Source organism: Strigops habroptila, chromosome 1 (assembly GCF_004027225.2).
Source record: "Strigops habroptila isolate Jane chromosome 1, bStrHab1.2.pri, whole genome shotgun sequence".
Taxonomy (NCBI): Eukaryota; Metazoa; Chordata; class Aves; order Psittaciformes; family Psittacidae; genus Strigops; species Strigops habroptila.
This window is the reverse complement of record NC_044277.2, coordinates 66,609,661-66,624,426: the sequence shown is the minus strand read 5'-3', so window position 1 is coordinate 66,624,426 and position 14,766 is coordinate 66,609,661. Positions and strand designations below refer to the sequence as shown.

At 38.7% G+C, this 14,766-nt stretch overlaps 1 protein-coding gene across 2 annotated transcripts in view; it reads right to left on the bottom strand.

Annotated features, from left to right (window-relative positions):
- The window catches only part of MOCOS (molybdenum cofactor sulfurase), a 213,849-nt gene that overhangs the window by 23,913 nt on the left and 175,170 nt on the right, over positions 1-14,766 (bottom strand). Inside the window, exons 7-9 of one of the 2 annotated variants that reach the window (XM_030504653.1) lie at positions 14,455-14,571; positions 11,178-11,624; positions 3,998-4,160 (exon numbers count right to left, since the gene is read on the bottom strand). In XM_030504653.1, coding sequence (XP_030360513.1) covers positions 3,998-4,160; positions 11,178-11,624; positions 14,455-14,571 — 727 coding nt within the window. The remainder of the gene's footprint in view (positions 1-3,997; positions 4,161-11,177; positions 11,625-14,454; positions 14,572-14,766) is intronic. The other variant, XM_030504661.1, reaches the window with a different exon arrangement.

Genomic DNA, 14,766 nt, shown 5'->3' with positions numbered 1-14,766 from the left:
CTGCTCATCTTCGTTACTGGGAGCCTAACCATTAACTGCTTCAGTCGAGATACAAGAAGTTATTTTTCTCCATGGGAGCTCATTTAGAGTTACACTGATTTCCTCAGGCCAGGTCCTGTGATTGCAAAGGTTCATTACACTCTTCATGTCAAAAAGAATAGGAAATGCCTGTTAACAACCACATAGCCTAAGAAAATAATTCTGACAAAATTAATAAATGCAGTTTCTCAAAATTAAAATCTCACTCCCTCTACTGAAGTGAAGCTAGTGAAAGACCAAGCACAAGCCCTTCCCCTGTCTCTGCTCTCACTTACCCACTTTCTCAGGGGTAAAGGGAATGCCTGGAGCTCCCCAGCTGCCATGCAAGACAACTAATTTTGCAGGCATGCCAAAGGAATATCTTAAGACTTCAAGAAGTTTGGGCCTTGTCTACAGCCCCAGTCTGATGTCCTCGCTACCCATATTGGCTGCAGGACAGCACAGCGGCTCAGGCAGACAGTGGGTCTGCCCATCCAAGGCTGGTCGTTAGACAGGCTACGGAGACATCCAAGGCACAGGGGTTAAAGAAAGAACCTGAGGTGGTGTCTCAGCACATGGAGGATTCAGCAAAAGGTATTAAAGTAGTTACTGTCACACTAAATAATGCTAGCAATTTTATTTTGCTGGACAGAGAAGACTGAGAATATTAAACCATATTGAAATAGAAAAGCCATAAACACATTTTCCACTAATGAAAAGTTCTAGAGGGAGAGGAAAGCATGTGCCTGGAGGGGGAGAGTGGACACTCATGAGTGTTTAAAAGTGGCACAGATAAAGTCTTTGCCGTTATCTAATAGTGTAACAGCAAAATGTTCTTTAAAAATGCTGCATACTTCAGCTATGTGGGATTCACCCCACTTGTCTCAAGGCACTTACCAGAGGCACCCAACCCAGCAGCACAGTTGCCTTGGGCTCCCTCTGTTGGACAGAGACACCTCCAGACAGCAAAGCATGCTCCAGATGGAGGTCATTGCCACAGTTTGCTCTCACAATAAGAGCGCAGATGACACCAGAGAAACTGGCAAAGAAAGCAGAGCGGTTACAGCCTCCTTGCAGATGAGCAGGAGGAAGGCATCTAGCTTGACAGCAGCTATCACCCATTCAGCTGGGAGCTGCTGCGTTTTCATGTTCAGTGGACTGGAGGGATTCAGTAAACGGGCAGCCTAAAGGCTTTGTCTTTCTCTTTTCCACTGCTGTCGCCTCCCTCACCCCCTCCTCACCACCAGATATGTCCCCATCACACTGAGAAGAACAGAGAAACTCTGCATGGGAACTGTGAGCGCAGGGGGAGGAGAGGCGGAGACATAAAACTCATCTTGAAAAGACGCATGCTACCGTAGCTAAGGAAAGGCAGTTTGGGTGGGAGGCATCCAGTGGGAGAAATAACTTCTAAAGCAACAGAGCTGGAAGAGACCTGGAGGTGGCTGTACTCAGCAGGCTAAGTGCTACAAATCAGAAATAACGCTAGCCACCGACATAGGCCAGTGAAGGCTTTGTGTTGCAGAGCAACCAGCCTGGCTCCTCACCGCACTGATTGCTTCTCCAGCTACACATGCAGCTTTCAGCTTCAGGTCCTAAATTAGCAACAAACTACTGACAGGCTGGCAAGAGTGGTGACAAAAGCAACACTGATTAACATGCAATTTTCAAAGAAAGAGTCGACTTATCAAATTAAATCTGTCTGCCATGAAATGATTTAAGTGGGAGAAACAACAATGGCCCATGTATGTGAAGGGGTAAAAGACAAAATTAAATTTTAATACCAACAAACAAATCACGCATTTAGTCTGCAGATAAGAAGAAAGAAAACAGAATAAATATTGGAACAACTTCCTACAGATTTATCTGCGTAGTCTCACCCTGCCGGTTTGTATGTGTTCCCATCACTGCACTATCTTATGATCAGTAACCTCTGGAATAGTCTGCCCAAGAAAATGAGAGCCATTATCTCACTGTTGAGCATGAAAAAAAATGCCACAGGTTGCAAGAACATCATAAGAGTGAAAAATAGCAGGACTATTATAAAAAGGGCCCAGACCAGCTTATGGACTAGGATTATTGGTATTTGGAATCATTAAACAAAGAATGAAATCACTCCACTCTTACACACTGGCTGTACCAAAGCAGGCTATAAATAAATGCCAAGCATTTTTCTATCAGACTGCACTGGAAATCTGATCACTTTTCTTTTTGGGCAGAAAAGTGATCCACAGACGTGGTCAATCACTTCTGGCTAGAAATGTTTTGTGCTTTCATCAGAAGGAAGGTGAATGACAGTGAAAACTCCAAAAATGACACGAAGTAAAACATAGGATTTAAAGGTGAATTTCACCCTGGCCCTACGTATAGCAAGAGATTGTAAATCTCAGTGAGAAATAGGTACCCAGACTGTCAGTTTTGTCTGAGAAAACTTCCTCTGAAGTATGTCAGTGCAGGTATTATTGACAGGCAAACATTCCAATGGATATGCACTTGTCTGAACAATGTGGTACTAGCAAGGAAAAAAATGAAGAACATATTTAGAAGAGCAGGATGAAGCAACCAAGAGACCTAACAGAGCTGAGCCTCTGAAAATGTGAAGGATAAATAGAGAAAGTTTGGACAAGACTTCATAATGTGCCTGCAAGCAAGAGGTACAGGCAGAAACGAAGAGAGGTGGTAAGGAACAGAATTTCTAGAAGTAATTTCTTCTGAAGCACTCAGCAATTTAAACATCATGTAAGAAGGCTGTCTATGCATCTGTACGGCAAAGATTGGAGGTACAAGGTGCTCCACACAGAACTGAAATGAATTAACAATACCTTTTCCAAGACAGATTATAGAGGGAACAGTAGGAAATAGCAGCATGTGTTCCAATGAGCCAGTTGAATCCCCAGGAAGAGACTAGATTGTGTTTGGGATCAGAAACACACACACAGAATTGCACAAGACTAGTGGAAGTACCTAAATGTTCATTTGACAAACCTACTCCAGACAAAAGAAATCAACTGGTCAGACTTAATTTTATGAAGACTGCTCAGACAGCTGGAGATGACAAAAACTGTAATGTACAAACAGAAAGGAGTACATAGTTACAGATCCACTCATATGGATTTCTAATAAAGAGTGAAAAATGTGAAAACAGGTTCCCTTGTTTTGCTCTTGCTGCTGAAAATGTAGGCACATATATTATTAATGGTTAAGACATACAGGCTGAGTAAATGTTAGACCCCAGAGAAATGATGAACAGCATTCAGACACATGCAAACTCAGCATAAACAACTACTTTGTGGAATACAAACCTGTTCCAGTGCCCAGTGATAACAGCACTCTTAGCAAAACAAATAATTTGCGCCCCCAACTAAAAAGGGCTTCCTGTAATACTTGCCATAAGGCTTTTTTCTTTTTTTTTTTTTCCCCTCAGCATAGTATAAAAAGAGTTTTGATGTCCAAACACCCTAAATATTTGCCTGCTAGTGCAAGTATTTAACTGGGCTAAATATTGCCTGATCCTTATTTTAATTCATACTAATTTCCACTGAAGACTCTACCCCTCTAATCCCACATCTGGAAGGAGAAGAGCTATAAAATGGGAAGGTCTTTGGCCAGGCTGTTTGATGTTAGACTCCTGTTGCTTTACCAATAATAGTCCCTTCAGACTGAGGAACTTCAAGATTTGGACAGATATAGTAGTCAGTAGATTTCCACATCTGTCTGTTCATTAGACCTTCCTGGAGCATTCACTTTATGATTGCACATAGGGAGTCATTGTCTACTCTCCACCTGTCCCAAAAACAAGCTAGGAAACTACCGAGCGCTGTATATTGCACTGTGGGCTTTCTTCATTCACAGCTAGTAGCAGAGTGCGTCCCTGAATTCAGCATACACAGCATTCAATAGTTTGTTGGTACATGAAGGTGTCTCTGCCTAGAAGTTTGATACCAGTAATGAAGGTGGGAGATATATATTGTTTACTAACCTTCTGCTTGAATGACCATAATTTTTTTCTTCAGATCAATTGAGGGATTTATAAGACACAACCTTGGCTCCTGCTTCTGAGTTATGCAGACTCCATTCTCGTTTACAATCATCCAGTTTCGGTCATAGAGCAAGCCCTGGTTTCCTACTGGCCATTCTGTAACCTGGGAAAGTATCAGGTTTAGAAAATGTTATTTGCGCTAATAGATTCATGCTGAAAAGAGAAGGACAAGAAACCGCTAAAGAAATTCTTTGAAACAGGGAAAACTTGTTCAAGCCAACATCAGCCTTCAATAAAAGAAACCTTAATTGCAAATCGAAGATAAAGATATCACTGAACAAAGCTGACAAAACAAAATAGAGTTACTATAATTTGTTACATATTATCATACACTTTGATTTCACAGAGCTAGAAGAATAGAGCAAACAATCTCTGAAGCACTCTGAAAACCATTTTCAGTCTTATTCATTTTTAGGACATCTCCCCTTGGCAATTTTCTTTTAATTTACAAAGCATGGACACTTCATTGTATGAATTAAGGCAAAATCAAACAAACAAAAAGGAAGAGAAATGTGAAATTCAAAATTCTGAAAAAACTTATTTTTCATAAAACTGGAACCACCTTATCAATGAATCCACTTGAGACAACTTCCACCACTGACACCTTCTCGTTTAGCTAGGAGCATAATAGTTTCTCCAGATCTCCTCACAACAAAGCACATTGTCTTCTTTGCTATCTGTTCTTCCATTACTTCTATAGCACTCTTTACATCCAATAGCCCATACAAGCATATTGTCCTTGCTTTCATGTACATTTTTCTGGTGAAAAGAACATCTGTTACTGATGCTACACAGATGGTAATCATGAAATCCAAAAAGAGAGCAATTTTAGTAATGCCTTTGGGTGATATTAATAACTGCTTTCTCCTTCAGAATGTTAAAATATTAATACCATTATTTCAACATAAAGATGGGCATTTAAACATAATGCTTCAGCTCATGTATGCTTTCTAGTCACAGTTGAATATGGAGAAAAGTTAACTGCAGCTGAACTTTGTTGAATTCTTGTAGAAAAACTTAGTGCAGCTCATATGAATTAACTGGCAAAAGACTTTAGCAAAAAGTATTGTGAAAAAGATATGTCAAGCACAGCCTGATGCTCTGAACAAAAGCATTGCTGGAAGCACTGGTTAGATTAAGTAAAAATCACATTTTTGTTTAACATGTGCTCTATCCAAAACCTCAGAGAACCCACAATAGCCCTTATCCTTATAAACTTCTCCAGGTTTTACAGGAGCCTGCAGCAGTAGATTGACACTGATGGCCTGAGTAAAGAAAGCTGAGGGCAGGTGCTCTGGAACTGAAAAATTAAAGCGTTAAAGCCAAACTCCAAATACTTGGCTTCAGTGCTATCAAATGTACTAAATACAGAAAATACATGGAATTTTTTAAAATTTTTTTAAAGAAAATACATGGAATTTTTTTAAAGAGAAGAGAATTTTTTTAAAGCTTGATAAAACTCCATTTTATCAAGCTACTTAATTTATAATATTCTTTGGCAGGTTTTTAAGTGAGTGATGAAAAATTCAGTCAAAAATGGAAACTTCAGGTCTGACAGTGTCATCTGAAACCGTGTTGTCCAAGCACCTCTGTCAGCACCTAAATGATATGAACCTTTGCCCTGTCTATTTAAGAGAGGAATGATAGCCCAAGGACTGCAATATTAGCTGAAGAATAGACTTTAATTCTTGCTGGAAATTATATTTGGAGGGGCCAGTATTTTTTGATTATGCTGAATAATTAGATTACAAAATGCATTTAAACAGCTGGTGATCATCCGAGAGCTTCAAGAATTTCCTGCTAACAAATCTCCCTTCCAAAACAGAAGATCACTAATCACTAATACATCCTCCCATGAATACGACAGATCTTTACAGGATTTGCAAGATAAAAAGAGCAAAATAAACAAAAAGAGCAGAAAAATAAAAAAAAAGAGCACAAAGATTCCTAGCTCTCTATTGTAACATCCAGTTGTTTTGGTTCCACTTCAGGACAACAATCTTGCTCAAGAAATAGCTTACGCGTTTGCTTACCCCTCACTGAAGGCAAGATGTTTATAAGTAAAGCAAAACATTCTTTCTAATCAGAAACTTCTGCTAATTCTTACATGCTGATAGGCACTGTGGGGAAAGCCCAGATAACTAGGTAGCATACAGCTGGAAATGATCAACGCCTTCCATTCAAAATACTTCTAGTAGGTCCAAAATAATGGCAACTAACTCAAGGCTCCACCATAAGATGCAGCACATGACTATAGGTCCTCAGCCCATATTTTCCCTTCCTCTGGGTATTTGCTATTGTAGTGAGGTCATACATACATGTGCTCTGCAGTGAGTCGCTGTCCTCTCATGGGAGTCCCCTGTACACTGTCAAGAGCCCTACTTCCTCTCCAGTTTTCAACTTACTCTATTGCACATGTTGCTAGGACCCCAGTGAATAAGGCTGCAACAACTCAAGAACTGTGTACCATGCCTTGGACAGACTGTCACAGACAATCATGAAACAGAGCTGGTTTGTTGCTAACAGTGATACCAGAGGTGAGCATAGAAGAACATACACATTTCTATTCTTGGTACTTAGGCTTGTGACCTGTGTAGACTGTCTCCTGCCATTATTTCAGAGACGCTGAAAAGGTTATTAAATAATTACAGGCAACTGAATAGAGCAGTTCAGATAAAGTCTGCCTGCTCTGCTTCCATCTGAGACATGAGAAGAGTGATTCAATCCAGGTCCTCCAGATTATGTCTGAAATCTCTGCTCAAAGCTAGCAGATATGATACAGGCTGTAAAGACGATCCACATCCACATAGACCAGCAGAAGGAGGTCAGGCAGGGCACTCAAATGACACTAAATACCTATATTCAGGCAACCAATAAAGTAAAGAAAACAATGAAGCTTACTGTAAAGTAAAATAAAACAGGTTAGCATACACTGCAGTAAGCGATACATAGCTTCTAGATTGATTCCCTGAAGTTGTCTGACCATCTTTGGCTACTGAGACAAATTAGAAAGGGGGGACGGAAAGAAAGAAGGGAGACCATGATTTTACTGATAGATGTTAGCATAAACCTTCATTCTTAGCCTGGCAGATGGGCTTATCACCCAATGTAAGTTCTTCTCAACCTGCCATAAGCAAGGATCATTGCATAATACATGGTATTTTCCTGTCTGCTTTAGTTCCTTTTTCTTTCTGTAATGTATAAATACCCATTGCAAAAACATGGTGGGTTTTATTTTTTTTTTTTCCCTTCCAGAATTTTCTTTAAATCATTTTGGGCTGTATTTCCCCATAGTTCACAGTAATGTCATCATGAAGGTTAACACAATTTTTGAACATATTAAAGGAATCACTGAATAGGTTTTAAATTATCTAAGTTTAAAAATGTTAGTGGTCTTGCATATAATTTATCCACTGATCACTAGGAATTTGCATTGTATTTTAAATTAAAAGCTAATTTGTCTTCTGTGTTGAGACGCAATTTTTATACTGTGAAATCTACTGGAAGAATAATAAAGTTATTAATGTTTAAAGTCCTAACCTTTTTCACTGGCCACATTGCACTATGTAATTATGCAAAATTCATTGACATGAGAGATGTTCATGTTTAAAAATGTATGTTTTAAACACGGTTTTATGTTGGAAAGAAGAAAAAAGTGCTCTGGGATAAAGGTTACTCCTCTGCTTCTGCCCAATTAATAAAAGAATTGTTAAGGAAAAGAAAGTGCATTCAAGAAGCTGAGTTAGAATATTCTGCCCTCCGCTTCCTGAACCATGTGTACAAAACCTATGGCACAACACTCAACAGAGATGGTACCATGGCCAGGAACACTTTATAAAATGCGGTAGGAACTAAGAGACCTGCAGTGGGCTGATCTTCATGCCAAGCTTCATCCTCCCAGCTGCCAAAGCATGCTGCACTCTCATTTTGTCTGGAGGTCAAGCACCTCCCATACTAAACCACTTATGATAGAACAGAGAAATCAGAGTTTAGGAGAGGGGGAGATGATCTGACTCTAAAGAGGAGATCAAACAGCTGTGAGTTTGTACTCACATCCTCATCGAGTTTGTCCCGCTGCCACTAATCGTCATCTATTCTGCAACCAGTAAGTCGGTGGGCAGATTTCACTGGCAGATGGGCTGGGTCCTGCACACTCAAGTGAGCTGGAATTTTCCACTGCACATATTATATTATATTAGGCAAACGCAAGTGACCATGTGCTCACAATAAAGACTATTTACTACACATGCTAACAGTCTAACCTCCCACATCAGCTGGAGGCCTGCGCTTGAACTTAAAAATCTATGAGATTTGATCTCAAGTATCCAAGTATCACAAGATGAATGAATTTATTGCTGCCCAGTATCTAAACCACTTTCACCTTTTCACAGCTAGCTTAGAGCTGCTCTATAATAAAAATGGAGATCAAATTTTTAATTGGGAAAATACGTCTTTAATTTGCAAACACCAGCAAAGCATCTAAATGTATTTTAAATTTAAAACATGAAAAAGAATTTCAATTTTTGGATTCTAAACAAAGAACAAGGAAACTACAAGTTACACAATTATGACTTCAGAAATTTATGAGTTTACTAAAGTAAGGAGAAAATGTTAAGTGTGAAGTCCGTATCACAAAGACCACTAAGAGAATGGCAAAGGAATAATTTTCTATAGGATTCAGCCTTTTCATGGTCATACCTAGAGATGCTTGTATAATTAATATTTTAGAAGGCAAAATGATTTTCAGGATTTGATTCCATTTAATTGAGGTAAGGTTTCTTTAGCACGTCTTGCTTCAAACTCTAGTGCATGCAGCACAGGTTATTTTCCTGTTTCAACGTGATACAGGCTGAAGTTGCAGTAATGACATACATAGATCTGCGGAGGCTGGTGCACTCTGCAGTTAGCAATGGTGTGGGTTTGGCAGTGATGGCTTTCTATTCTACTTGTACCCATTGGGAAGAGACCAAGCCACTGTCTAGAAGTGCAACTCAGACTTTGGGAAGAAAAAAAAATGAAGAATGCCTGGTGGACAGGAAGCAGATCAGAAAATCAAAAACATTTTCTTTGGGGATTTAGTTCAATATGGAAAATAATGAAAATCGAAATACTCTTTACTCCATCTCCTGGCCTCCTCTCCTTATGCACTGAAAGCCCTTTGTCAGAGTATGTATTAGGTCAACTTCTAATGTCCTTTCACATGTATTCATGCATCTTCTACGAAACAAGTGGAAGTGCACAAAAAGTGCTCTTTGAGAAGAGGAGAATTAAATGCTATTTATAGTGAACTTCCAGTCCCTTCCAATACCATATACTAAATCCAGTATATATTTAATTCTATATTACGCTTTGGCAATACAAACTCTGACAGTGGTTAGCTTAATGGCTGATGCTTTGTGATATAAAGCATCAGACTTCAAAAATTACTCCAGGCATGCAAAACTAAACCTCATAATGTAGTTACAGTTTTAATTTCTATTTTTAAACTATTCAAATCATCTAGTGTTAGCTGTGCAGTCCAAGTTGCCTTGTATTCCTCTTGTAGTCAATGTAAAGAAACAGAAATAACCAGGAACAATTAATATTTCCTACTGCAGATGCCTCACTGCTTACAGAATAATATCCAACTTTAGAGGAGTAAGTTGAGGTAAGATGAGCCCTGCTTTCACACCAGGCCCATTAACACATGCCTGGCACAAGAAGTGTGTGTGAGGCATGGGGACTTTTCCCCTTCCATATAAAACTGCAGTTCTGTCTGTCAGGGAGCACCAGGTTTGTATGAATATATCACCTAGAGTCATTTCCCTTCACAGAGCTTGAAGAGAAGAAACCTGGCTCAGCTTGTGGGGAAACATAAGCTTTCTTTCATGCTGAGGTACATCTTAGCTGCTCACGGGCACAATCACTTCAAAGGCTTCCTGGAACTGAATGTTGTGGTATGTATCTCACAACACCAGCCTGCACGCTAAAAATAGAATTTAACCCCAAAGAGGCCTGAATACTGCTACAATATATTTCAGCAGCTTCTGTAGTGGGCTTCTGTAATACAGCTATAACAACTGCAGCACTTAAATGACAGTTAAAACATTTTCACAGGAAATGTGGGATTACTTAGATTTTCAAAACAGTTTGATTTAGTGGGAGGTTAATAAGGGCTGGAAATTGTTTGTTCAGGTCTCATTTAATGCTCAAGATTGTGCCTCTGAATTAAAGATTTCACAAACCAAACCAGATTTAAAAATACAGATGTTTTGTTGATCATTTTACAGTGTCTGCCTTAATTCCTCATCCCCTTTTTGCATGAAGAAAAAAATAATAAATCATTATCAAATCAGCTGAGAAGCCATATTTTAAATGCAGGTGATTTGTCACTGTATTTGACCTCAATTTTCACTCAAATGTGGGACCATGACCTACACCAGTACGTGTTCATAGGGAAAGTTATACCACTATTGACATTCATTAAATCACTTCCCAGTATGGTACTAAGCAGAGTCCCATTCTAGGTCATATGTGGGCCATACACCTATTTCATCATGCATTATTAAAAAAAAACAGTCTCAGCTAAGGTGACGATATTATTAACTTGGTAAAAAAGCAATTAAAATCTTCAAAGAGTGAACTTTCAAATAGTGTAGCAACACTTAAATGTCATATTTCTGTTGCAAATGTATTTTTAATGATAACATTTCTTTGTAATGTAAATCAGCCTCCTCTCAATTATAACATGTTAATCAAGTTATTTCTCAATTGCTGCTTACCCATCAATGCCTACAAGTCCATCACATATCATTCTGTAAAAGCATACTAATTACTTGATTATATTTTAGTCAAGTTTTGCAAATCCAACTATTTTCTTCAAGCCTGTATATTATGTGCAGATTTGTCTGTTGGGAGGGAGGGGAGAGCAGAAGACACATTTGCATCCTGTAAATTCAGCCTAATTGGAAGTCCTTAGCATTCAGGACTTGATCAAAATTGGAGAAAAGGAAAAATGGGTACCCACCCACTGCTTCTTCTTCTTTCTCATGCACATGGTACTCCTGGTTGACATGTCCGACAGGAGTAAGGAAAAACACAAGGTTGAGATGAGTATTCAAGAATGATTCAAAGTGCATACCTCAAATGCAGAGCAGGATTTGATTGGGTAGAGATAAATGTTGGTGACAGTGATGGGCTTGCCACCTCTTCTACATGTTGGTATTGCAGTCTCACAAACAGCAGCCCTTATGCTTTCTGCCTCTGCCTTGGGTGGCTGCCAGCTGCCACTTGTCATTGTCATAGATGAATTATTCCATAGTTCTCTGTCTGAGATGTGTGGTATTGGAGACAATTTATCAGCACTGCTAAAGGAAGGGTGGTCATCTGGGACAGACTCTGTCGTCAGCATTGTAACAGAGGACTGGAAGGGTATCTTAGTGTCTGATTTGGAGAGTCTGGTGGCTATGATGAATTTCAAAAAAGTCTGTGCATCTTCAAAAGAAGACATGTAGCCAAAGGATATTCTCACAGAACCAGTGGGACGTCCATCAACTAGGTCTATATCATCTCCACAGACATGGCCAGCCTAGTTTGAAATAGGAAGAAAACCCAAGAGCTATTATGACAGACTTTGCTTTATTTCCCTCTAATTTACACAGTTATTCATGAGTGTCTTAATTCTAACCTGAAAAACTGTTTTCAAATATACAAAGTTAACTCATGAATACAAGGAGAAAACAAAAAAAAAAAAAAAACAACCCAAAAATAAATCCCATCTATCTTATTACTCAAACTGGGAAGAAGCTTGTTCTCAGTTGCTTGTCCTATTCTACCCTAAGGCAAAAGAGACTTTTCAAAAACACCAAGAATCACAAAAAGGTTGTGTGTCCTAAGATGGCCTCTTAGCTAAGGCAGTCTCCAGGTATATTCTAGTCTCGTCTGCATAGTTCACTGCTATTTAAACTGGGATATTACATTCAGAGAAGTGATCAAACCATGAGACTGCTGATTTTCCTGTCACAGTTTTCTTGATACTTGCTGTCAGAACAGTTCTGTTTTATACTATCAGAGGTTTATTCATGGCTTGTGTTAAATAGTCCAATGGATAGCTATACAGCTGAGAACTGTATTAGCAAAGCAGAGACTTGAATCTAGAGTTCCAGCATCCAAAGTGACTTCCTTTGTCATTGCGATATGCAGCAAATCTGTCTTGCTGATACAGTTAGCACATTGCTTTCAGGATGGAGGGAATTAGCCTTCCCCCTAGCACTTCTTCCTTTGAAGAACACAGGCTTCCACTCAAAAAATTTTGGTGGAAAAATCCCTCAAATACCCTAATAGTGACCTCCATGTATATGCCCCTCTATTTGATAAGTCTTTCATACAGCACTTGCTGGAAAATTCTCCCTTAGAGCAGTTTCTCCTTCAGTAAGTGGGTCAGTGAATGCTGCTACTCACCTCCAGTGAGGTAAGCTAGAGAACCCCTTTGTTCATCCATCTAACATTAACTCACCAATGGACATAAGATTTACTCCTAAATTAGCATCTTTATTCCTATGAGTGCAGCATTTGTGGTTTGTTTTTTTTTGTTCCTCTCAGAATTTAATTTATTTACGTATTTCCTGTTACATAAAAATGGAAGTGTAAATAGTTCATTTACAGGAGGATTTTTAAAGCAACAAATGTCATGGTTCAATGAACACAGATGCCACTTGTGCAAGGAGAAATAAAAAAACCCAACCCTATATGTCACAGCATGCAATACAGTAGTAAATATTTTAATGCAGTGTGATGCAGTTTTTATCCTTGACAATAGAGCAGAAGCACTACTTGCAAAATTAAGTTGCGTCTGTTTATATATATGTAACCCTTCTGCCAGGTATTGATTGACTGACTGAGGAGACGTTCCTGCTGTACACATAAGTAAACAAGTTCCTATGTAACATCCTAAGAAAACTAACCACACCTCTCCAGGGACACTTGAGGACTGAAAGTCCTCCCTCACAGTCATTTTATACATGGAAGTCTTCATGAGGGAAGGAAGAATACATTCAGCACCCTGGGAAAAAGTGAAACCAAAGCATATGTTCATATAATGAGACAAAAGATGCCTTCCCCTACACAGAAATGTTGTCTATAATTCATCCAGATCCTTCTTAAAGGACTGATGGGAATGGAACACCCCAAAATAATGACTGCCTGACTGCATCACCTCATCATACAACTTTTAGCAGATAAAGTGGCTCTTTATAAGTTTAGGTTTAGACTATCCTCATTTAAATAATACAGATCTGCAAGAGGCCAACTGCTCCTTAGCATATAAGGAAATTCACACAGCTGGTCATCGGGCATTTTGCATTTCAGCAGAAGGGTAAACCTTTTTTGCTTTTCTCAGAGGAGAGAGCTTCCATAGTAAATCAAAGCACCATTTTGCCAAGGAAGGTATTAAAGAGCTCTTCCCCTTTAAGAACTTGAGTGATCAGTCTTGCATGTAAATGTATTTGTAACAGTTATATGAATGTCTCCATGAAATTATAAGGGAACTCTAATATCCATGCAGCCATTATAATTTTTCATCTTTTGAAGAATACCATTAATAAAATTTTGGATTGTTCTGTATTAATTTACTGCAATTTTGAACTCTGATAGATATACAGACATGAAGCCTCCCCCACTTCATTGTAATATATCCTGTCACACATCGTTTAATGACAACTTATGGAAAATATTAGTCACCTAGAACACAGTCTTTACATTCATGTTCTAACAATCTAACTCACCAGTTATCTAGGTAGATGTCATTTAAATTTACTTCACTCTCTGAGATTCACTGTGTATTAGCATTTATTGTTTCTTGTCCAATTTGTGTATGCCTTTTAAACTGTAACATCCAACAACAATAGGTCTATAATACTTGAATGTTATTAAGTACAATTAAGTATACTCAAGGATCAACATGAGATGAATTGTTCAGGAACTTCTCTTCTGCAGGAAGTCTTGATTTCATGTAATTCTGAATCAGAATGAGAACCCACAATTTCGTATTTTCCAATGAAATAAAGACAAGCAATACATAGGGCTTTGGGTCCATCAAATGATTTTGTTTCAACACCCCATTTCAACGAATTGAAATCCAGTTCACTTAGTTTTTTAACATGGCAATTGAGTTGAAAGGTCAGAGAAAGCAAATCAAATTTACCATCATTCTTAAAGTTGCAGAGACTCAAAACCACAGGACATGATACACCTACTTTAGCTTTTAACTCCTTAGAGGGATTTTCTTTTTGATGCAGAGACAGGTTTTCTTTTCCCCTTCAAAGCTCCTATCTTTAGGAAATTCAGACCTGGGAGCCAGAAGATGTCACCTGGGTCTCTGAATGTAGGTATTTTCCATTTAATCTCCTTCAGATACTAACCTGCAGGTTTCTTTGTATGTCTTCATTGCTTATACCCAAATGCATTTGGCAGGCTCCTGTGTTACAGAAGCAACCTGTGCGGACATGTATGTTGTAAAGACTTGCCATCTTGTCCACCTTTCCAATTCAGCAGGAGAGAAGACATAGAAGAATGAAAAAATAGACATTTTTAAGTTGTGTGAACAAGATAAAATGTTTTAAAGGTACAAATCAATTTGAAGTAAATTACCTCTCTAAATTATTAACAACTTACCATAGCTTTTAGCATTCCCATACACATTTAGGACAGAGGCAGAAATGCTTACCTTGGCA